Source organism: Balaenoptera acutorostrata, chromosome 5 (genome assembly GCF_949987535.1).
Source record: "Balaenoptera acutorostrata chromosome 5, mBalAcu1.1, whole genome shotgun sequence".
In the NCBI taxonomy this organism is placed as follows: domain Eukaryota; kingdom Metazoa; phylum Chordata; class Mammalia; order Artiodactyla; family Balaenopteridae; genus Balaenoptera; species Balaenoptera acutorostrata.
Window position 1 is genome coordinate 101,312,996 of NC_080068.1, and position 23,630 is coordinate 101,336,625.

General features: G+C 34.4%; 1 protein-coding gene across 8 annotated transcripts in view; it reads right to left on the reverse strand.

The window, feature by feature from the left end:
• CPEB2 (cytoplasmic polyadenylation element binding protein 2) overlaps positions 1-23,630 on the reverse strand; it is a 64,188-nt gene that overhangs the window by 2,364 nt on the left and 38,194 nt on the right. For 4 of the 8 annotated variants that reach the window (XM_057546500.1, XM_057546501.1, XM_057546505.1 and 1 more), the window contains 7 exons: positions 23,498-23,521; positions 14,739-14,909; positions 13,295-13,384; positions 8,227-8,345; positions 7,853-7,967; positions 5,692-5,873; positions 1-1,647 (listed from right to left, as the gene is read on the reverse strand). The exon at positions 1-1,647 is cut by the window's left edge and continues 2,364 nt beyond it. In XM_057546500.1, coding sequence (XP_057402483.1) covers positions 1,420-1,647; positions 5,692-5,873; positions 7,853-7,967; positions 8,227-8,345; positions 13,295-13,384; positions 14,739-14,909; positions 23,498-23,521 — 929 coding nt within the window. In that variant the 3' untranslated portion in view covers positions 1-1,419. The remainder of the gene's footprint in view (positions 1,648-5,691; positions 5,874-7,852; positions 7,968-8,226; positions 8,346-13,294; positions 13,385-14,738; positions 14,910-23,497; positions 23,522-23,630) is intronic. The other 4 variants (XM_057546507.1, XM_057546503.1, XM_057546508.1 and 1 more) reach the window with 1 other exon arrangement.

The window sequence follows — 23,630 nt, forward strand, 5'->3', positions numbered from 1 at the left end:
AGACAGAAGACCCCAATATACATAGGTCAAACATGTATGCAAGTTTAAGCCAGATTTCACCATTATCTTTAAGGTAAAACTGAATTTTATGCAACTAGCCGTCTGTATATTTCCCCATCTCCATTTTGACTTTACTTAGGTTTACTAAAGTTTTGCATTCTTTGATAAAGTTCCTTTGTTTAAATATGGGCTTCCTGTGGGTCTTACATTTGGTGACCAGTTAGCAGTGTGCTGGCCATCTTTGGTTTATAAAGGATGTCTTAACCATGAACTATCAAAGGGGCTAAAATCAACTTTCTTTAAAATTCTAGTAATTTTCTTTTACTCAGTCTTTTATCTATACTATATCACTGCACATGAATTAGAACCGCACATCACAAAATTGCACAGGGATTACAAATATTACATCCAGTCTGCATAAAATCAAAGTCCACTACTGACCAGATCACAAAATGGCTGCACTCTCTAATCTAAATCTAATTTGCATATTGTACACATGTAGGACATTTTTTTTTTAACTTGAAGTCACAATAATGCATGCAAGTTTGCTTTTTTTAAACAAATTTTATAATTTGTTCATGCTACCTAGATTCAAGAGAGCTTTTTTGAACATTTGCAATACCTCACCTCTTGTTAGTTAATAATTCTAGTGCATGCATATGGTGTATACAGGTAAGTAAACATGCATTTTTTTTCACATTCTAAAACTATGGCAGTTTAGGCCATATTGTGCTGCCTGCATTTTATCTGCAATGCAGTGTGTCTCTAACGTTTTCAATCCCGTATTAATAGGTGGCATTTACACATAACACCTATATAGCAGCAAAGCTAATACAGCTTGTGATTAAAAATGTTTAAAAATAGCTAATAAATCAGATTATCTTGAGGTATTATTTCTTGCAAGTCAAAATGGAGAGCAAAAAAATCAACCCTAATTTTTAGTTTATGTATACACTGAAAATAGCAACAATAAAAATAAGCATTTGTAGCAGACATATTCCATCTTCACTATTATTTTGCTACCTTTGGTAAATTACTGGGGCAGATCTTGAAGTTAAAAACCCACGTTTAGAAATAAGTGCACGCTTCACCCACTATATAGCAGCAGACTGTTTGCCCCTACGCAAAACATTCTCATATCTAATTTTAACTTTACATATAAAAATAACTTGGAGAAAATACAAAAAAACATTTTATTTTAACATGAAAATATCACAAAAATTAGTAAGCCTGAGATGTAGGGTTTTGGTGAAAAACAAGAGGCTTGTAGTGTTTTGGCTGCTGATAAAGATGCATGTATTGATAGCTGGGGTGAAAGCAGAAGAATGCACTTATTTCTTCTGCATGTCAGTATCTTCAGACACAGTAAGCCACATGCACCCTTTCTTTCCTTGTTAAACAGAGGCAGGTTTGCTATTCTTAGTTCCAGCGGAAGTGGATCTGACGTGGGCGATCAGCACCTTCCTTTACCAATGGCTTATGGAACTCACGTCCTGCACGAGAGTGGATATTTGCCCAACAAAACTCACAGTAATACTGCAGGCAAGTGACATTGGCACAAAAAAAGGGAGCAAATTTTCCACCACAGCGTGCGCCCTGGCATTCATCACACATCTGGTCATCTAGCACATATGGCTTTACCTCCACCTAGAAAAAGAGAGAAAACATATCTCATTTAAGTCTGCTTCAAAAGTCACTTTAGCAATGCTTTAAAAGGTTCATACAATGTTCTAGAGAAAAGGACCAACATTCAATACTGAGATAGCAGGCATCTTCCCTGAGTAATAGCTTCACCATATAGTAGGTTAAAAAAAATTAAATCATTTTGTTCTTGCACTAATCTTTTTTTATGTTTCATGTTCATAATTGACCATGTGATTAAATGAGCTCTTAGTTTGGTAATTTTATTGTATTTTGATATGTTTTCTTCTGAGAACTATAAACTGAATAGTATTTAAATAACTCTCTTTTCCAAAGACAAAAAATAATTTAAAAAAACTATAGAATCCTAATTGATTCGCAAAACATTCCACCCTCATCTTTCTTAAAGTAACATCTTTAAAACACCTGTGTGTTAATATTTTCAGAGATGGGGTGACTGTGAGTGAAAAACAGAAGGGTATGGAAGACAAATAGTATTTACACCTTTGTTTTCTCATTCCAGTGCCACTTGTGAGATGGCATAACCCAGCAGCCACTGATCATGGCAACGCGTCTCTACTACAGGTGAGAGCGATACCCTGCTTGTAAATAACTGGTACAGACAAACCAGAACTGTGGATAATCTTATTAAGGGTATGTCTAGACTTCTGTGAATTTATAAGATATGAAGTCAAAGTCCCACTGTGAAAGCCTGACTCAGTAGAAGACCTCAGACTTAGGTCAGCTCTGAATACTAAACTTTTTAACCTCAGTTTCTGTATCTGTGAGATGAGAAAGGCAATAGAACCTACTTTATAGAGCTGTAAGGATTAGATTATGCAAGTAAAAGCACAGAAGATGGTGTGGCACATGGTAAATACTCTGTATATTAGCATTAGCTACTATTAGCTGCAACAGCCTTGCTTTCTGGCTTGTAATAACTTTATGAATGAAAGGTTACTGCTTTTGTCTGACTGAATAGTGCCAGGCAGCCTAAGATCTCTGCCTTTCCTCAGGAGAGGAGAGAAAATTGAGCGTTTAAAGGGCTTGGTTTGCCCAAGGTAAAAAATAATGACCCAACAACTTCTATTTTGAATGTATTCTACTGAAATACTTGCATGTGTGCAAAAAAATGAATATATAAGGGTATTTTTCTTCAGCATTATTTTGAACAAGAACAATAACAGCAAACCAGAAACAACCTAGTTGATTGATGAAAAGAACTGTAAAACAAACATTTGATAGGAGGGTAATGAAATTACATTTTTGTTTGCATTTGTATTTCATGGTTAGGGTTAGGATAAACATATTTTATATATATTGGACATTTTATTGTCCTAAATTGTATCTTTCGCATATTTTTAAATTCTAGATATTATTTTATGAAGCTAATCTACTTAACTCAAAAGCAAAACTTCAAAGATGAGAAACTGGATTTCAAACTTATGATTTTAGATACAGTCAAAACCTATTTGCAATTAATAATAATCTCTAACAGCTCTTGAATGTGTGAAAGGGAGTTTCATTGATTCTTCACTACTCTTATTTTCCATTATTTTCCCTTTTTCACTTCAGAGGAGCTATCTGTGATACACAATCACCTGGATTCATAACTAATAAAATGATTAATAATTAATTAGCCAACTTGAAGTATATCACAATTCACTTCAGTAACTACCAGAAGTCACAGTGAATTATACTACTCATGGAATAACATTTAAAATTTAAAATGATTTACACATTTGTGGTGATTGTTCTTCATGGCTATCAGGGAGATGAAAGTAAACTTCAAAGTGTTCATGAGCCTAAAAGGTGAGTTGAATAAACAATTTTAATTCCCTCCAAATAAGTATCCTGTGTACCTTTGGATTATCAGCTATAAATTTAAATTTAATCTGTTTTTATGGTTTAATAACTATATTCTTATTAGAGAGATGAAAGGGTTTGATTTTTTTGTATAAGCAAAACTAACGACTAGTAAAATATTTAAGGCTCAAATTCTTTCAAATAAAGTTCAAAACATACCTTTGTAGCACATATCTTAAAAAAATAAACTTTTCTCTCAGGTAGTTCAATGCCTTTTTAAGAAGGCAAGTGTTTCTCAATTCACTTGCTTTGTATCGGGGTTTCTCTTTAAGAATCAATACTTTGCCCCAAATAATTGGTTCTCCACTATCATTTTGGAAATAAAGAGGTATGAAGCATGACACTGCAATAATCTTTTCCCTCTGCTTCTGCATATTAAACAACTATAATTATATAATATGTAAATAACTTCCTCTGTGACCCTATCACCTCTCTGCAAAAGTAGGGGGTTAGACTAGATCAGTGGTCTAAAGCAGAGGTCCCCAAACCCCGCTCCGTGGCCCAGTACCAGTCCGTGGCCTGTTAGGAACCAGGCTGCACAGCAGGAGGTGAGCGGCGGGCAGGCGGGCGAGCAAGCAAGCGAGCAAGAGCGAGCGAAGCTTCACCTGCTGCTCTCCAGCTCGCATTACCACCTGAACCATCCCTTCCATCGCTCACACTGCCGCCTAAAGCATCCCCCCTACCCCCCCATGCCCGTCCGTGGAAAAACTGTCTTCCACGAAACCGGTTCCTGGTGTCAAAAAGGTTGGGGACCGCGGTCTAAAGCGTGGCTGGACATCAGAATCACCCTGGGGGCCTTACAAACTACTGCTGCCCATGCTGCATCCCAGACCAACTACAGCAGAATCTCTGGGGGTGGGACCCAGATGTCAAGGTTTCCCTAAGTTCTCAGGTAACTTCAACGTGCAGTGGAGGTTGAAAACTACTGGATGAGAGGAACTCTAAGGTTCAAATCAGTTAAACAAAATTTCATAGCATGTCTGAGTAAAAGCAGAGCCCCTTTTCTTAGATACTTAAATTTTTTCTTTATTGGGGGGCAACATTTTAAGTAACAATGCAAACAAAAATGCCACTTTGCAAGTGTGAACTGAACTTATGCTGTACTTCTTTTCTAAATGGTATGATTTGATAATTAAATTTTGGGGACTACTTCTAGAGTCTATGGTCTATTGGTATTAGTTAACCAGCTCCCCTGCCCCCAAAACAGTACAGCCTCAGAGAAGAAGCTTCAAGAAACTGTTACACCGGTAAAATAAGAACTCACTCAAGTTATATCTACTATAATGGGTATAAAAAAGTTAATTTACCTCATATTTTTAGTATATCTCATCTGTACTACAAATGTAAACATGGTTATTCAGGAACTATTCCCAGATTTTAGCATGAGATAGATTTGTAAAGAAACAATTGAGTTTTGTTCACTCCCTTCTCTTATTTCAGATGGTAATCAGTATTAGAAATTATTCAATAGGGTAGCTTTCACAGTTATCAGCCATAACACCTCCTAAAAGTTCTTATTGTGATGACCTAAGCAATGTTACTAAAGAGTAAATGTTTTAAAGTTTAGGACAATCATCTTATATATTTAGTTTATTTACATATTTATTTTTGCATATATTTAGGAAAATATACAAAATGTGTTTTTATTTTAGATTTTATAAATCAAAAATAAGTAACACTTAAATAACACTTAGTGCCAAGCTCTGTTCTAAGTGCTTCTACATATGTGAATTCATTTACTCCTCAAAATAACTGTGAAAGAGATACTATTATTGTTTTCCACTTTATAAGTGAGGAATAAGAGGCATAAAGAGGGTTCATTTGCCCAGGGTTACAGAGCAAATGGTGGAAATGGGATCCCAGGTAGTCTGACTCCAGAGTACAAGTTCTTAAAACAAGCTCTGCCTCTATAGGTAAAAGGATATTAAGACCTTCTTGGCTGATAAAAATTTTTGAAATGCCTTTAAAATTATATTTATATTTTGTGTATTATACCTAAAATTTAAAGTCTGCTCAAGAATTTTACGTTTCAGGGATATTTTGATATAATACTCTTTAAGAGCTCAAGGAATATAGAAAAATAAACACTCGGTTTTTGAATTACATTATTAACTCTGTAGGGTAGTAAGCTTTGGATCAGCACCTCGTGATAGGACTTAAATGATTTCCCAATATGCAACTTACACGTTTATCAATATCACCGTGCTGAAGCTGAACGAACCGAGCACTAATGGCAGCAATATAGCTCTGCTGATTGGAGAAAGCAACTCGACCAGCACCTTTTGGATATTTTAGCTCAGGATCTGTATCAATTCCTGCATAACAAACGCCACCATACAGCCGGTCCATGATCATAGCAAGCTCCACTTGAAAAGGAAAAGAAGTTCACATCAAATGGGAGAGAACACAGTAAATCAACCATTTTTAAGTACTTTTTTTTTTTTTAAGTGGAAGTCAATAGGATAATGCTCTTTTCTAAATCTAATCCTTTCTCTTGTGTACGAGAGCCCACCTGCTCTCACCACAGAAGAACTGGACAACTCAACTGTCTACTGGACAAGTCATATTGATATTTAACAGACACTGCATCACTCAGTATGTTCTAAATGGCACTCTTGATCTTCCACCATCCAATTAAACCTGCTCGAGTGAGTTTTTGCTGACTCAGTGAGGAACGGAAAAGATGAAGTTGCCAACTCAAGACCCTTGGCTTCATCCTTTCTATTTTCTTTTTTCCCCACTGTATATGCAATCCTGTGAACTTGATTTCCAAGACATATCTAGAATCCAATCTCTTTGCCTCCATCACTAACATCCTGTTCCAAGGTATCATTCTTTTTCATCTAGATCATGGCAATAGCCTTATCTCCTTGTTTCTGCCCCCTGCCTCCTCCCCTGCCCCCAGTTTATTTTCAAAACAGCAGCAAGAGTGATTCTCTTAAAAATATAGCAGATACCAATGGCTTAACTGAAATTTCTCCTTGGGAACTCTGAATGGTGGCACAAACTAGCTTTCAAAACCAATACCACAATCTTCTTCCAACCTGCTCTTTCTCCAGTGTTCTTTATCTTCTCAGTTAGCGGTACCAGTGTCTACCTAGTAGCTTAAGACTGAAAACTGAGATTCAGCCTTTGCATTTATCTTATAAATATCTGTGACATCTGTTCACTTGGCTCTTCCACCACCACCACTACCACTAACCCAAGCCACCACTATCTGTCTCCTGGACTGCAATAATAGGCTCCTAAATTGGTCTACCTATAACTACTCTCAACTTGACTCCCCTCTCCACAAGTCATTAACTAAACTGGTCTCTTAAAAATGAAAATATGATCATGTTTCTCTTTTACTTAAAAACTCTTCATTGGTTTCCCGTTGCTCTGAGGATAAATAACAAGTTAGCTATTAGACTTGTATGATCTGACTCCTATTTACTTTTTCAATGTCTTCTTGTATCTCTCACCTCAGTCCTTATACCCTAGGCAGTGACTCTGGACTTCCCTCAGTCTCTCCGATGCACTCTGCTTCCCTCCACTGAAGATCTTGGAATATGCTGTTCCCTTTGTCTGAAACACTCTTCACAACCTCCTACCACCTAACCCTGCTCCTTCTGTTCAATCTTTATATGTCAGCTCAAATACAAGTATCTTTAAAATATCAGACTACATCACATTTCCTTGCTGTATGCTCTTCTGTTCCCCTTAGTCTTTCTTTGTAGTAGCTATGTCTGTAAGTATTTACATGTGTGAATAGTTCTTTAACATGCACCTCCCATACTGGAAGAGGATGTTTGCAGTGATGGAAGGCGCTAACACACTTCACAAGGGTACACACAGTATCATAAAACTTGCTTGTATGGCGGGCATTTACGTCTATAATTATGTTCTTATATGACCTCTTCTGGTAGATCTCTGGTTCCTGATTATTGATGAACAGAAGTTTATCATTCACTTATCTAAAGTGCCTTTAAAAAAAATCCCGTATTTCTTCTTCAGATATCAGAATCAACCTCCATAAAAAGACCCCAAATTCTCATTATCTTAGAGAGTTACATTTAAGAAGTCATAAATGCAGTATTTGAGTGGATTCTTCTTACAGAGCCTGTTTGGAGTTAGCTATCAATATTGATAGATGAGTGTCCAATTCTCCAGTTCCTTAATGGTCTTAAGAACAATTCTCAGAATTTGTCTCAAAATTCTGTAGCAAGCAACTATTGGAGCAGGAGAATCTGCCCTTCACCCACCCAGTGGTGACATGTACACAATAGTACCAAATGTGTACTGAATCAACTCATATTTAAATGATTTTTTTAAAAAAAACAAAATTTGTTAACATTCTACTTACCAGCCCTTAATGGCCTAGGAACACCTCCAACAAAAATTGTTTTTCGAGGATCCAAAGGCTGAGAACCATCCATCACAAAATCACTATCACTTAAATTCCAAGGACGGATTTGAACCTATGAAGAAAATGACATTACTGTATTAGGTCTCACTCCTTTAATAGCTGATGAGTTTTGTGCCACTGTACTGTTCAAAATTTTGGATAGATGGGTTTGGAAACAAACTTAATATTTTATCCAGATACAATAAATTATATGAATTTAAAAAAATTGAACTCAACATGGTAGTTTATTTATTTTTTCACTAACAATCATTTCAAAACAGTTTTTGGAAAACTTGCATTTGTAACTTAAAGTTTGAGTAGCATTTACTTACAGGTTTGTCCTTGATAGTGGGGCTGGAAACACACAGATAGAGTTTTCCATCTTCTTCAATACAAGCATCAATTAGTGCCTGAACTGAGCTCTCTTCTTGAAAGAGAAGGAATGCATAGCCTGTAATAACCGTAAGAATGAGGCAATATGTCAAGGTAAGTGATTTCACCCCAAATTTCAGTATGGTTTAGAAAATACATGCCTTTGAAAAAGATGAAAAATAACTATAAAATAGGACTACAATCATTATACTTTCTCTAGGAGAACATAATATCCTATGGAATACACACAAAAAGAGATACTCAGTAAAATAACTAGCTACTTTATATAGAGCACTTACTATCCGATACTGTGATAAGAGCTTTATGTGAATTATTTCATTTGATTCTCACAAGTCTATGAAACATTATTCTCAATTTACAGAAAAAACCCTGAGGTGTCAGGAGGTTAAATTACTTGCCCAAAGTCAGTCACATAAGCAAGTAGTTGGCTGATTAATTTCAAACCTAGATCAGCTCTAAGGTCTCCCATGATACTGTCTTCTTAAAGAATGTGGCAGGATTAACCAGTTGAGCATCACAGGAGCTGAAGTTTCCTTCAAATGCCCTCAGGGTAAGACAAGTTCTAGAGCATACTTTTGGACAGGTGGAAAGAGCACATGTGGAAAGGCCCAGGAATTTCCATAAGTAGAGGGAAAATTCCACAATCATCCTGACAACTTCCAAATGATACTAAGAAAACTCCCTTAGGGAGGTTGGAATGAAACAGGTTCCAGGCTTCCCTGGTGGCGCAGTGGTTGAGAATCTGCCTGCCAATGCAGGGAACATGGGTTCGAGCCCTGGTCCGGGAAGATCCCACATGCCGTGGAGCAACTAAGCCCATGTGCCACAACTACTGAGCCTGTGCTCTAGAGCCTGCGAGCCACAACTACTGAGCCCATGTGCTGCAACTACTGAAGCCCGTGAGCCTAGAGTCTGAGCTCCGAAACAAGAGAAGCTACTGCAATGAGAAGCCTGCACACCACAATGAAGAGAAGCCCTCGCTCACCACAACCAGAGAAAGCCCGCGCGCAGCAACGAAGACCCAACAACAAAGACCCAACGCAGCCAAAAATAAATAAATAAATAAATTCATTTAAAAAAAGAAACAGGTTCCTTCAGGATGGGTCAGACTTTTATTTTATTTTATTTTTTACATCTTTATTGTATTATAATCGCTTTACAATGTTGTGTTAGTTTCTGCTGTACAACAAAGTGAGTCAGCTATATGTATACATATATCCTCTCCCTCTTGAGCCTCCCTCCCATCCTCCCTATTCCACCCCTCTAGGTGGTCACAAAGCACCGAGCTGATCTCCCTGTGCTATAAAGCAACTTCCCACTAGCTATCTAGTTTACACACAGTAGTGCATGTATGCCAGTGCTACTCTCTCAATTCATCCCAGCCTTCCCCTCCCCCTCTGTGTCCACAGGTCTGTCTCAAGGTGGATGAGCAGCAGAACACTTTTTTTCAAACAGCCTGGAGACTATGTTTGCACTTTGGATCCAAGTTCCTGCTTAGATTCCTGTACCTTTTGAAAATATGCCCCTCCTTCTTTCCTTGTGACAAGCAGTTGTCTATTTTTAATCAAATATGATATATCTAGCAGGCAGAATAGAGTTCATTATAAAAAGAAGGCATCGAAATTTACATTACAAGTTTACTGTTATGTGATTATTCCCAGCAGCAGATGACTATAAATGACCTAACAATACCCCTTTTCCTTGACAAGATATCTATGCACAAGACCTAGAGCACTGAAATCTAGTCCCAATGTGAAGATGTCTTCAATCAGGCCAACCACGTCTGTGCCATTAAACAATGGGAAGTAAGAGGTCATCTTTTACTAGGAATTCAAAAAACACAGCTTATTGCCAACAATGGCTTTTAGTGCCACAAAGGTCTGATGTGACACACAGAAAAAGTACTTCATTTTAATAAAATTACAATACCTGATTGCATAAATAAGTCATAAAGCCAACCTACACAAATAGAAACTTCCAAAGGTATGATTATGCAAGATTAAAACCACATCTTAGAACTTTTTAATTGCTAGAAACAATTTAAATAGGCTTGAAAAAAAAAAGACTGGTTTTCTTTATGTGAAGGCTTTAATTTTCATACAAGCTAAGGTTTTTTAATTTTTTTTTATTTTTAAATTTATTTTTTTATTTTTTGGCTACACCACATGGCATGTGGGATCTTAGTTCCCCAACCAGGGATCAAACCCATGCCCGCTGCATTGGAAGCGCCGAGTCTTAACCACTGGACCACTAGGGAAGTTCCCAAGCTAAGGTTTTGAGAGCTGTAATTGTTTTGTAATAATTGAGGGGATATAAGACCGATTTACTAAAATAGTATTTTAAAGTCAGTATTTTTAATGTTATGTTTTTATGATGTTAATTTCTGATGTTAATATTTTAATACTGCTTAAAAATTTTTGTGATTATTATGGAAGACATGTATCACAAAAATTAATTAAGCAACATGGCAGGTAAATTATGATCTAGCTAAGGCAAGCCACTAAATATTAAAATACCTGTACCAAAAATACCATCTAATAGTTCTTTAGAATTTATTAGCACAAGCTAATGTTTACATAGGGTGAATCTTATTCACTGCAAAGGACAGGTATGTATAAGTGTGGCTCAGTATCCAATGTCTCAAATCATTACCTTAATTACAAGGTAGCTTTGTCAACTGGATGCTTCTACACCAGTGTTTTCCAAACCATGGAAAATGATGAATTACAGCAATGACAAAAATGCTTGAAAGCACAAGGTTTAGGAACATTGGTCTTTGGCAATGAGTACAATTAACTATAATTGTACCAAAATAGTATGATTTGCCACTGCTAATATTTTTTGTTGTTTTTTTCTTGTTTTCAGTTTGAGAAAATAAACTAACAACTACCACAAAAACCACAATAACAATGCAACAGCAACAAAGACAGCAACTATTCTGTTTCATGAAATTAGTGCCAACCTACCTTTCTTACATTTCTGCCCATGCAGAAAATGTGTATCTGTCTCGACAAAAACTAATTCTAATACCTTTCTAAAATTATATTTCAACTCCTGCCTGTAACTCTATTGAACAACTTTTTAATCTATCTAAATTGTACAGTATCTTTTAGATTTAGTTCAAAATTTCTCAATGAAGCTTTCCCCCACCTACTTCAGGTCAAAGGATAAACTATCCTACAGTATTTATAGTTGTATATATCATTTATTAGGCAACTATCAATCCATGAATTACTGAGAATACAAAGATGAGTAGAGACACAGTCTGAGAGATTAATGGAAGAATCTGACATTAATAAAATAAAAGCATATTTATAAAATTGTAAAACTGTAATATTGCAACTGTGGGGAGTGCTATGAAAGGGCACAGTTCTAGAAGGCCCTACAATAGGAGGATTTGACCTCATTAGGTGGGTCCTTAACAGTGTCCCACCAGCAACTGGTATTTAAGCTGAGAAAAGTAGGAGATATACATATGAAGAGGCAGGGGAAGCCTTCAGGTCAAGAGAACAACAAACATAAAATTCCTGAGGCAGGAGAGAGCAAGGCCAGTTTGCAGAGCCAGAAAGGAACAAGAAGCAATACTGGGAGAAGGAACGGGATGGGGAGGGCGGGCAGGGAGAATGCATTTTTGCCTTTATCCTAACAATAAGAGAAACCACTGATGGGTTTTAAGCTGGAAGCAAGGAGTAGCACCATCAGATTGTTTTCACAGATATTACTCTAGCTATGCTGTGGGAGAAAAACTGGAGATAGCCAGAAATGTGGACAGACTAGTCATACACCTGAAATAGTCCAGACAAGGGATGATGGTAATTTAGGCAGGAACATTAGAAACCAACAGGCATTTTTATTGAACACTCAGTAAAATAAACTGTATAAAAGGACAGGATCATAACACTGAAGAACAACAGATTAAAACTAAGCTAAGAAATGAACATCTACATCAATACGGAGCTAATTTTCTCTCTACACCAAGGATTCAGGACCTCCACGTCCAGTACACTCCAAAATCATGTGAAAATTTAGAGTATATGGAGACAGGTCCATAGCTCTAACTAGACTCTCATGGAGGCCTGGGATCTAGAATCTCTGGTTCAAAGGATTCTGTAAGTATAAGATCTAAAGGTATTAAAAAAAAAATCACCACATTATTCCATTTCTCTAAGGAACTACATAAACCACTAATGGAAGTTCTATAATTCTCAATGACAAAAAGTAGAGATGGCCCATATAATTTATCACCAGAATCCCTTAGCTAGTTTTTGTATGCCAATAACTCTTAACATGTTTCCTTTCCTGGAGCCAAATTCAGATTATTCAATAGATCTACTGGAGTCTTTTTTCCAGGCTTGAAAATCCACTCAGCCATAAGAATAATAGTGTGTTTTTTCATTTCTAAAATTACATTTCAATAATATTCAAAGTAAAGTCTTAGCCTTTCAACCTCCCCCTTTCTTTTATTCACTTCAGAGAATGTGCCATTAGCAATCTGACTGACTGGATTCATGCTCAGTTCTCTCCCCTTGCCTCCCCTCCTCACTCCGGGCGGGTGAGGTGATCCTTCCTGTCCCCACTGACTGTGGCACTGCTTTGCTCAAATGAATGTGCGCTCAATTTGTGATTCTTGTCCTCTGGTGACCAGTCACAGTAGTATCCTGGCAATATGTAACTAACACAACTAGGCATCCTCTGCACATTTTATCTCTTTCTGTAGTTGAGTTTTTTTCTGACCACTCATTTTCTTCTCTATCTGAATTCACCAACAGAGTATATACTGCTCTCTTGTTACCTACTATTATCTGGAACACTTATGTATATCTTGCAATACTTAAAATAGTCATAGGTTTATATTTGATTCTCACTTCACACATTTCTTAATTTCACTGATCAGAGACACTTTATTATATGTCGGTACCCAAGTTACTTAGAATGATACTTTAGGCAGAGAAAATTAGCTCTCATATAACTTATTCCCTAGCAAATATTAACAAAAAAATCTCTTACCTTTTGGTGGAAAATAGGACTTGCTTTCTGCTTTATGAGGCCAATCTACTACCAAAGGCCCAAATCTTCTGAAGCTAGCAGTTATTTCATCTTAAAAAAGTACAATAATATGCATTAGGAATCAGTTTTAATGATTCATTCTAAAAAACTCCTATATTTTATATGTTATTTTAAAGATTTAAAAATTTAAAGTACCAAATAGCCTAAGATAAACTAGAATATAAATACTAGAAACATGTCTAATATCCTCACTAAAATGATACATAAATCTTAATAGCTATTTTAATCAAAATAGTTTTTAAGTAGCACATTGGCTAGAATAATCAATTCAGTGTGACTTCTAAAATTTTATATACTAATGTATGGACACTAATGGATTTATAGTATACCAAATCATAAATACCACTGGCTTGAAAAACATGCCAACATTATATCAAGTTAAAGATCCATAAGAGATCCATTACTGCTTGATAAAGTAAAATATTGTAGGAAAAAAAGGGCTGCTGAAACAAGACATGTAAAGCTATAATATTTCTAAAATATACTAGGGTCTGATACGTGCCAGGTAGTTTCACTGAAAGACATACAGGTCACATCCAATGACATGTTCTAGGTTATTTTATCACATGGAAACTTTATTATACTGATTAATACATAGAATAAGTTTGTCGATATTTGAATCACAACTGAAAAAATTCCCAAAATGTAGCAATATATTCTCTATTAGTAAGTTGTGAATGAGAGTGGCAGATTTCCCACAGCTTTGCAAATATTAGTTTCAGTATTTTTAATCTTGAATTATTTTTCTTTTGTTATTATTACATATGATAATTTTTACATATGCTTATTAGTCTTTGCATAACCTAAATTTCCTGTTTATGTACTGTTTCCATTACTCGCTTGGGTTTTATAGCCTCTCTTCTTACGTGTTTCTAAAAGCACATTTATCCTTAAAGAAATTGAATTTTTAACTGTCATGCATTACAGGTAAAGTTTTGTGGTTGGTTACCTTTAATTCATTGTGTGTGTGTGTGCACGCATGCGTGCATGCGTGTGTGCACGCATGCGTGCATGCGTGTGTGCGTGCATGCATGTTATAGTCATACAAAAAGTTTTAAAAAGTTTTAAATAAATACATAAAACAAAAAGTTTAATGTATTCAAATATGTTCTATATTTAAAAACATAAGTAGGATATGAACTAGATGAAAATCTTATTTACAAAAAATGCTCACAATAACAATATGCATAAGATATAAAGTAAAGAAACAAACTTAAAAAAAGTTATTTGTTCAATTATCTTTATATTTCAACAGGTGACAAAATATTTAAACAGAGATGGATATCCATTTTAACTGAAAATCTCTAGAGGTAAAAAAAACTCCATATCCCCATTCACATTATATTTCAGGTTTGTTTTTTTATATGCCAAATCATCATTTTACCTTCATCAATATCTGGAGGAAGACCACCAACAAAAACTTTTCGAGAGAAACGTTCTATTCGCTCTCCATTTTGATGAGCTGAGTAACATGTGGGTGAATTTAAAACACCAACTTGATCATTATGACCATCATCCAGCAAGCCATCATCTATTGGAAAGAGGGAAGAACGACCTAAAATATAAGAACAAATATAACTTGAATCTCAGATCTAAGAAAATGATAAATTAAAGTCAGGCATAAAAAGAGCAACAACAGATTCAAAGGCTTAAAACTGAAGGTGACATAGGCATAAAAAAATTAAGGAAAATTCAGAGAGTTTAAAGGTTTAATTACCTAGATTCAAGAGCGAAGTTGTCTGAGGAATGACTTAGAAATAAGCATGGTCATATGACAACAATTATATCACAAACAAACACTAAATCACTTCAATTTCTTATGGAAAGCAGCAAGAATCTGATGTATGGAGATGGTTAGACTGGATGTGTAACCTTTTAGAAGAAAGGTTTTAGGAGAAACCTTTTAGAAATTGGTGGCAGAAAGAAATGGCACAGACTAAACAGATAAGAAGACAATAAAAAACCACTTGCAGACTACGGTAAGTAAGGACAAAAGCACCAAGTAATACTTGCATATAAGACCTTGAATTAATTTACGGCATGTGTGTCAATTACATAAAAAGGTAGACAGGGCTTCTGCACATATGCAAAACAGAAAAAGGCACCCCCTCTAGGACTTCAGTCCCCGTCTGAGCCCACCCTCGTATGGGCACAGCCTGTATAATCCTCTGCAGCAATCCTGATGCTAGACTCTGTGGCCTGCATAGAATTGGGGTTGAGGTGAGAAGGAAGGGGCTACATGTCTGTGAACTATAGGCTAGCTAGATGTTAGAAATAAGAATTTTAATTTTATAAGACCAAAAACAGGGAGAAAGATCATATTTGGTATAGGAAACAGAAATTATTCTGCAGATACCCATGTTCACTGAGTAACTCTGGATATTTAGCTTTCCCAATACCTTTCTCATTGGTCAGGAATACGGACCAATGAGAAAAAAAGTCAATATTCTTTGTGATCAAAGGAAAGAAAGCTCTTCAAAATGAAACTATTTTCCTTAAAATGAACCTCATCAAGAGCCATCAAAAGTAATATTAATTATGAATAACTGGTTCAACTTTCTATGGTTGGACTTTAAGTAAATAATTGTATATTTTAAAAGGAATAAGATGAGGTAGAGAAACAACATGCACATTAACTAGTTTTTGATTAAAATGGCAAATCCAAATTTTATACTTATTTCAGACATGGCAATACTTAAGTAGAAATACTGAATGCAGTGACAAAGAAAATCACTACATAAGCAATGTCACACAACTGACCCAAAATGACTTAAAATTTTTTCTTAACTATAATATTGTAAGAATATTCATTATATATTAATGAATTATTCTATATTTCTAATTATAATAAATACTAAAGTTAGTAAAATAACTATCAAAATCTATAATCTAGATGTCTAAAATCTATTAACCAAAGTTCAGCTGAACGAAGGATGTAATGGAAAGGTTAGGAATATGTCACATACTGGCCATACTAACAAGAATCTTCATTGCTGGAAAATCATGACCACTTTCTTTCTAGAAGCCATAAAAGTTATAGAGTTAAATACCCGTTTAAAAGAGGAGTTAACTAAATATATATCACCAACAAAAATATTATTTTTTACCTTTCCAATTATCCTTCCCTACAACCCAAATCAACATGACAATAAAAGGAGAACCAGTTAATAATTATGTCTTCCATGTACTTTAAACATACTTTCTAAGAATGATCCATGAAAATGACTGGCAGTAAAGGTAAAATTATATGTGTTGAGAAAAGTAGAGTTTGATCATAAAGTGATTTGGACTAAAATATTTACAACAGTTTTCAACCAAAATTAAATTACCTTTCTCCTTTTTTGCTCTGAAACTAGGATATATTTTCAGGTTTTTATACCTCAAAAGAATGAAATTGACTGATAATGAAATCACAATATAAAATCTGTGGGATGTAGCAAGAGCTACTTACTTAGAGGAAAATTTTCATACTTACAGGGAATTTTATAGTTTTAAATGCATATTAGAAAATAAGAAATGCTTAAAATAAATAATCCTAGTTTCTGCCACAAAGAGGTAGAAAAAGAATAAATTAAATACAAAAAGAGTAGCATCAAGGAAATGGAAAAAGTAAAATCAATGACACAGAAAACAAACTAATGTAAAAAAAAAGTCAATAAAGGCAAAAGTTGGCTCTTTGAAAACTTAAAAAATCGATACACTTCTCAGCAAAGTTCATCAAGTTCATGAATAAAAAAGAAAACTAAAATTACCAGGAGAGGAAAAGAAAACATTTGTACAAAATTAGTCAATTTATAGTTTAAAGCTAAGCATGGTTCTTTGATATCAATGTATATCTGTACTTTTATTTACTGATTGTTGTTTGAAAAATAAAAGCAAACACAAAACAAACTATTATTATTAAGGATGAATATTCCTCTCATCCTCAAGATCCTAGCAGCCACTCTACTGGGTTAAATAACCCACCAGTGTGATTTTTATTTCATATGCAAGGATTAAAAAAACTATCAAAACAACAGAAGTAGGTCCAGGACTGATCTCTCTCAGGCACCATCTGTTTAATCAGATAGAATCACTAGCACACATGTTTCTCCAAAGAACTGAGACAGGAGCTATAAGGTACATTTATTACTTAAAAGTATTTTGCTCCAATAATAGGTCTGTCCTTTTATCACAGAGAATGAATAAGATATTTAATTTAAACAATCAATTAAAACCTAGTACCCTGTATGTCTTTGTAAATTAATGTCTAGACATAACATATTTACTTTAAAATTAAGTTCACTAAAATTTTGTTTCTTTTAAAAATTGGTATGTCTGGGTATAGGTGTAGGGTAGGTAGGTCAGTCTCTGCGAGGAGGAGGGATTAGCAATTTTTTCTGTAAAGGGCCAGATAGTAAATATTTTAGACTTCGTAGGCCATACATTTCTCTGTTGCAACTACTCAACTGTCAACTGTAGCTCCAAAGCAACCAGACAAAAAGTAACTGAATGGGCATGACTGTGTTGTAATAAAACTTTGTTTAAAAAAGTTTAAAAAACCAGAATCCTTGGCTTGTGGGTTATAGTTTGCTGACCCTGTCTTATAGTATTACGCTGGCTTTTTTTTGGTCATGCTTTGAAGATTTCGTCCATTCTCTGACAGTTATCAAAATAATTAACATACAGAAATCTGTTGCATTTCTACACACTAATAATGAACTATCAGAAAAGGGAAAGCAAGAAAACGATCCCACTTACAATCACATCAAAAATAAAATACCTAAATAAACTTAAGTAAGGAGGTGAAAGACCTATATTCTAAAAACTATTAGGCAGTGATGAAAGAAACTGAAATGACACAAATAAGTGGAAAAATATACTGTGCTCATAGGAGAATTAATATTGTTAAAATTTCCATACTACTCAAAGCAATCTACAGATTCAATGCAATCTCTATTAAGATACCAACGGCATTTTTCACACAACTAGAACAAATAATCCTAAAATTTGTATAGAACCATAAAAAAAAAAAACAAAACCTTGAATAGCCAAAGCAATCTTGAGAAAGAAGAACAAAGCTGGAGGTATCAGGCTCCCTGATTTTAAGCTATACTAAAAAGCTAGAGTAATCAAAACAGTATGGTACTGACATAGAAACAGACACATAGATCAATGGAACAGAACAGAGCCCAGAAATAAATCCTCGCTTATATGGTCAATTAATCTATATGACAAAGAAGGCAAGAATATATAATGGGGAAAGATAGTCCCTTCAATAAATGGTGCTGGGAAAACTGAACAGCTACATGCAAAAGAATGAAACTGAACTACTTTCTCACACCATATACAAAAATAAACTCAAAATGGATTAAAGACTTAAATGTAAGACCTAAAACTCCTAGAAGAAAACATAGGCAGTAACCTCTTTGACACTGGTCTTAGCAATATTTTTTTTTGAATATGTCTCCTCAGGCAAGGATAACAAAAGCAAAAATAAACAAATGGGACTACATCAAACTGTAAAAAGCTTTGCACAGTGAAGGAAATCATCAACAAAATGAAAAGGCAATCAACTGAATGGGAGACGTATTTGTAAATGATATATTCAGTAAGGGGTTGATATCCAAAATATATAAAGAACTCATTCAACTCAATTATCAACAACATCAACAACAACAAAAATAAACAGAGGACTTGAATAGACATTTTTCCAAAGAAGACATACAGATGGCCAACAGCTACACAAAAATATACTCGACATCACTAATCATCAGGGAAATGCAAATCAAAACCACAATGAGATACCAACTCACACCTGTCAGAATGGCTGTTATCAAAAAGACAAGAAACAACAAGTGCTGGCGTGGATGTGGAGAAAAGGCAACACTCATAAAATGTTGGTGGGAACAAAAACTTTTTCAGGCACTATGGAAAACAGTATAGAGATTTCCTCAAAAAATTAAAAATAGAGCTGCCATACAATCTAGCAATAATACTTCTGGGTATTATCTGAAGAAAATGAAAACACTAATTCAAAAAGATATATGTACCCCTATGTTTACTGCAGCATTATTTACAATAGACAAGCTATGAAAGCAACCTAAGTGTCCATCAATAGATGAATGGATAAAGAAGATGTGATATATATATGCCATGGAATATTACTCAGCCGAAAAAAAATTGCAAATCTTGCAATTTGCAATAACATGGATGACCTAGAAGGTATTATGTTAAATGAAGTAAGTCAAAGATAGATACTGTATGACTTCACTTATATGTGTAATCTAAAAAACAACACAAATGAATAAACAGAACAAAACAGAACCAGATTCATAGATACAGAGAATAAACTGGAGGTTTCCAGAGGGGAGAAAGGTAGGGGAATAAACGAAATAGAAATAGGTAAAAGGGATTAAGAGGTATAAACTTCCAGTTGTAAAACAAGTAAGTCACAGAGATGTAATGTACAGCATAGAGAATAAAGTCAATAATACTGTAATAACTTTGTATGGTGACAGATTGTTACTAGACTTATCATGGTGATCATTTTGTAATGCACACAAATACTGAATTACTATGTTGTACATCTGAAACTAGTATAATATTGTATGCAAATTATAATTCAATAAAAAAAATGTCAAAAAAGTATTTATCAAAGATGAAAATTTTCAGCCTTTATGTCATCATAAAAGGGTTTGGTAGTGGTGATATTAGGGGGTATACACTTACTCTTGGCTACTTCACAAGACTGTTAAAAGAGTCAAATGAGTTCAAATTAAATCTAATCATAGAAAATCCCAGGTCAACTTTTAAGCAATATTTTAAGTATAATGTATTATTAATAATTACTTATTCATTATAGCACATGAATATGAATGGCTACATACACAGTATGAATAAATCCAACCTCTCTAATTAAACCTCCATATTTTCATTCCCTTTAAAAATTATTTCTCCTATCTTCTCATTCCATATATAATCTACTAAAATCTACTAACTAAAGCTTTGCTTGTCTGCTAGAAAAGATTGCTTTGTGGTGTTTAGTACCACTAACTAAAATACTGTAGGTTCTTTATTTCTATTATTTTAAAAAATATTCTATATATTTTTACTCCTTCTGGAGTAGAGCAGCCCTTTAATCCTTTATTAAAGGGAAGATTGCAATAATAGAAATATTTTAGATTGAGAGATAGAGTTTAAGTTCCATTTCACAACTCCCTTCACAACCTCCCACCCTACTCCAACAAGCTCAGACGAGCATGTTCACTCTCAGAATGGAATAAACATTGAACAGACAATAAACACAAAAGATAGATGTGAGAGTCTTTCTCCTTTCTAATCCTGGCCCCCAGGCAGCACTGAAGTAGAACTCTTTATGGCTTCCACAGTACAGAAATACATAGGAGTTGGGGCAGGACACAAATGAAAAGTAGGGAAAGAAACCTTTGCTTTTTCTTAATTACTTTCAGTATAATTAAATTTTGATTATTCCTAAGGTATATTTCATATATTAATATCTGTACCCAGTTTGATTTAAAGTTCTTATGTTGACATTATTAAAGATATTAAAATATATAAATTCATTTTGGTAGTAATTTGGTTTTACTGCAGTCAAGCGGGAAATCTTTTAAATGAAAACAGCTACTCTGTGCCTGAGCTTAAAGGTGAGTCAAAGGTGACAAAAGAAGAAAAAATAGTTCTTCCTAAACTAGATTATAAAGTCAAAATGCCTTGAGAAAATAATACTGTCCACCCACCACTGCACCGGTAAAGAACAATGTCTTATTTTTTGGCAAAAATTATATCAACTCAGTGTGACACATCCCACATCAACAGATCTGATGTGTATGAGATTTCTTTTTAGAAAAGAAAAATGACTAAATAAACGAATAAATGTACTTCCTTTGATGGACCAAATCTAAAACATGAAACCCATAAAAGGGGTCCTTGGTAGTTAAAAGGTTATTGATGTGATACTGATATAACATCTAGCATAGGAAGAGGAAAAAATGAGTAGAAAATAGGAAGAGAGCCAGGCTACTTCTAGTTCTTTCTGAGTCATTCCTTTGGTATGTGGGTTTTTTTTTTAATGTTTTATTACTTACTGTGTTAAACTACTTTCAAACTCAAATAAAATCTCTCAACAGTTATTTCTAATGGGTAAACTTCTTAAAAAATTTTATTGAAGTATAGTTGATTTACAATGTTAATTTCTGCTGTACAGCAAAGTGACTCAGTTATATAAAATATATATATTATATATATATATTCTTTTTCATATTATGATTTATCACGGGATATTTTCATCTGACCATCAAATCCAAAATTGTAAAAGCAGACTCCTACTATTCACAGAGGACCAACTAAAAAAATTACTAATGCCATGTAATTTTAGAGGAAAATTCAGGTGTTACACCCCCAAACTAAGCCATATAAATGTGACAACTGTCAGTTCTGTCCTATAGAAGGCTTCTACCAAAAGCCTTAAAACCATGTGAGATCTTTCTTCCAATGCTGGGAGGCAGTTCTGAAGTAGAGGAAATCTTTATGGCTCCCAGAGGACAGAGATATATATGAGTAGTAGCAAGTTCCTATCTAAAAGCAGAAATTTTTGCTTTTTCTTGATATTATAGTCACAGTCTACAATTATTGAACTGAGATAAAAGAAGATAAACAACATGACTTTCTTATACCTTGTTCCTAAGAAATTCCTAGATCATGATATTTACATTGGAGTATACCAAATCAGATTAAATATAAATCACACTAAGGTTAAAAGATGAAAAGTGTATAAAAAGAAAAGAATCTTAAATTGCTCTATAGTTTCAAAAATACCTAAAAAATCACAGATTGGTAAATGGGTTTTTTCAAGAGAATTAAATATTAAAATATTTAATATATTTGGTATATTTAATATACCAAAATTCTCAATTCTTCCCCTCTTCTCAGTGGCTAGTAACAATCTTTAGAAAGTTATTCAGCTTCAGTTTTCTAAGTCTTGAGTTTCTATAACCTCTAATTTCTTAGAAAAATAAAGAACCAAGAGATTCAGTGAAGCATTTGAAGAAACCAAATTCTGAAAATGAAGTTAAATTCAGACAATGTGAAATACAAAACTCAAAATACTACTTACAAATATAAAATACTAGTTTCTGTCATCAATGGTGACAAATGGTTTTGCTTGTTTGTTTTCAAAGTAACATACTCCTGACTAGATAAAAAGAAATTGAAGAACTGGCAAACATATATAAAATTTATCAAAAGGCACTATTATCACTGTCTATCCTCCATGGCTCAAAGGAGATTTTAGGGGTCAAGGAAAATCCTTTCATTCAGTTTGGCACTTACAACAACTACATAAATAGTATGATTGTTGGTCACTTAGAGGACAATCTAGTGTAAAGTTACTTTTGCTTCTTCGCATCTACCATCATCACATCTACCTTTCTCCCCATCAATTTCTGCACATGAAAAAGAAAAGCAAAGTTTAAGCCACGGAAAATGTCAGCTGCTTTCCTAGGAAGCTGAATAGTACAGTATCATATAGTCCTGGCCTTTTCCTTAAGATAACAAGAACCCAGAGGGGAAGACTTTTGTGGGAGAGAGAAAGAATGTGTGTGTGTGTATGGTGTTAGAGACAGGGAGAGAGAAACTATTATATTCTTAGAAGACACAGAAATATTAGCAACATGATTTCTATATATCAGTGTTAACAGTAATCTGTTTGGTATTTGTCATTTTCAACTGGGTCAAACATAAAACTAATAAACTAGAGTTGTAAATTACATACCATAGATAAGACAATCAGTTACAGATTGAGAGAGCATGTCACCTTCACTAGTATTTATTAAACAAATCTCTTAAAAAAACTAAAAACAGCAGGTTTATTTTAAAAGATACACAAATAACTTTAAAAACAGTTAAAATCTGGACAGCTTAAAATGGAAAAGTTTATTAAATAACCATATTAGTATGAAAATGTACTTTAAAGGTTAAGATATTTAGGATTCAAAACTTTGGCAAGTAAGTGCTCAAATCAAAATACAATTTTTTCTGTGACTTTCCAGACATTGCATAATAAATCTGGGATAATTAATTACAACATTGATCAGTAAAACCCAATTAGAAAGAGTTATACCATAGCAAACAGAAATGAATTACCTCGTCTTCGCCCATAACTCCTTGCTGCATGTAAACAAAGGACAAATTGTAAAATGTCAGAACTAAAAATAAGCCCACATATACAAAAGCTATGTGGGCATCTGGAAATTAGTGCTACTTTGCCTTAAGAGCT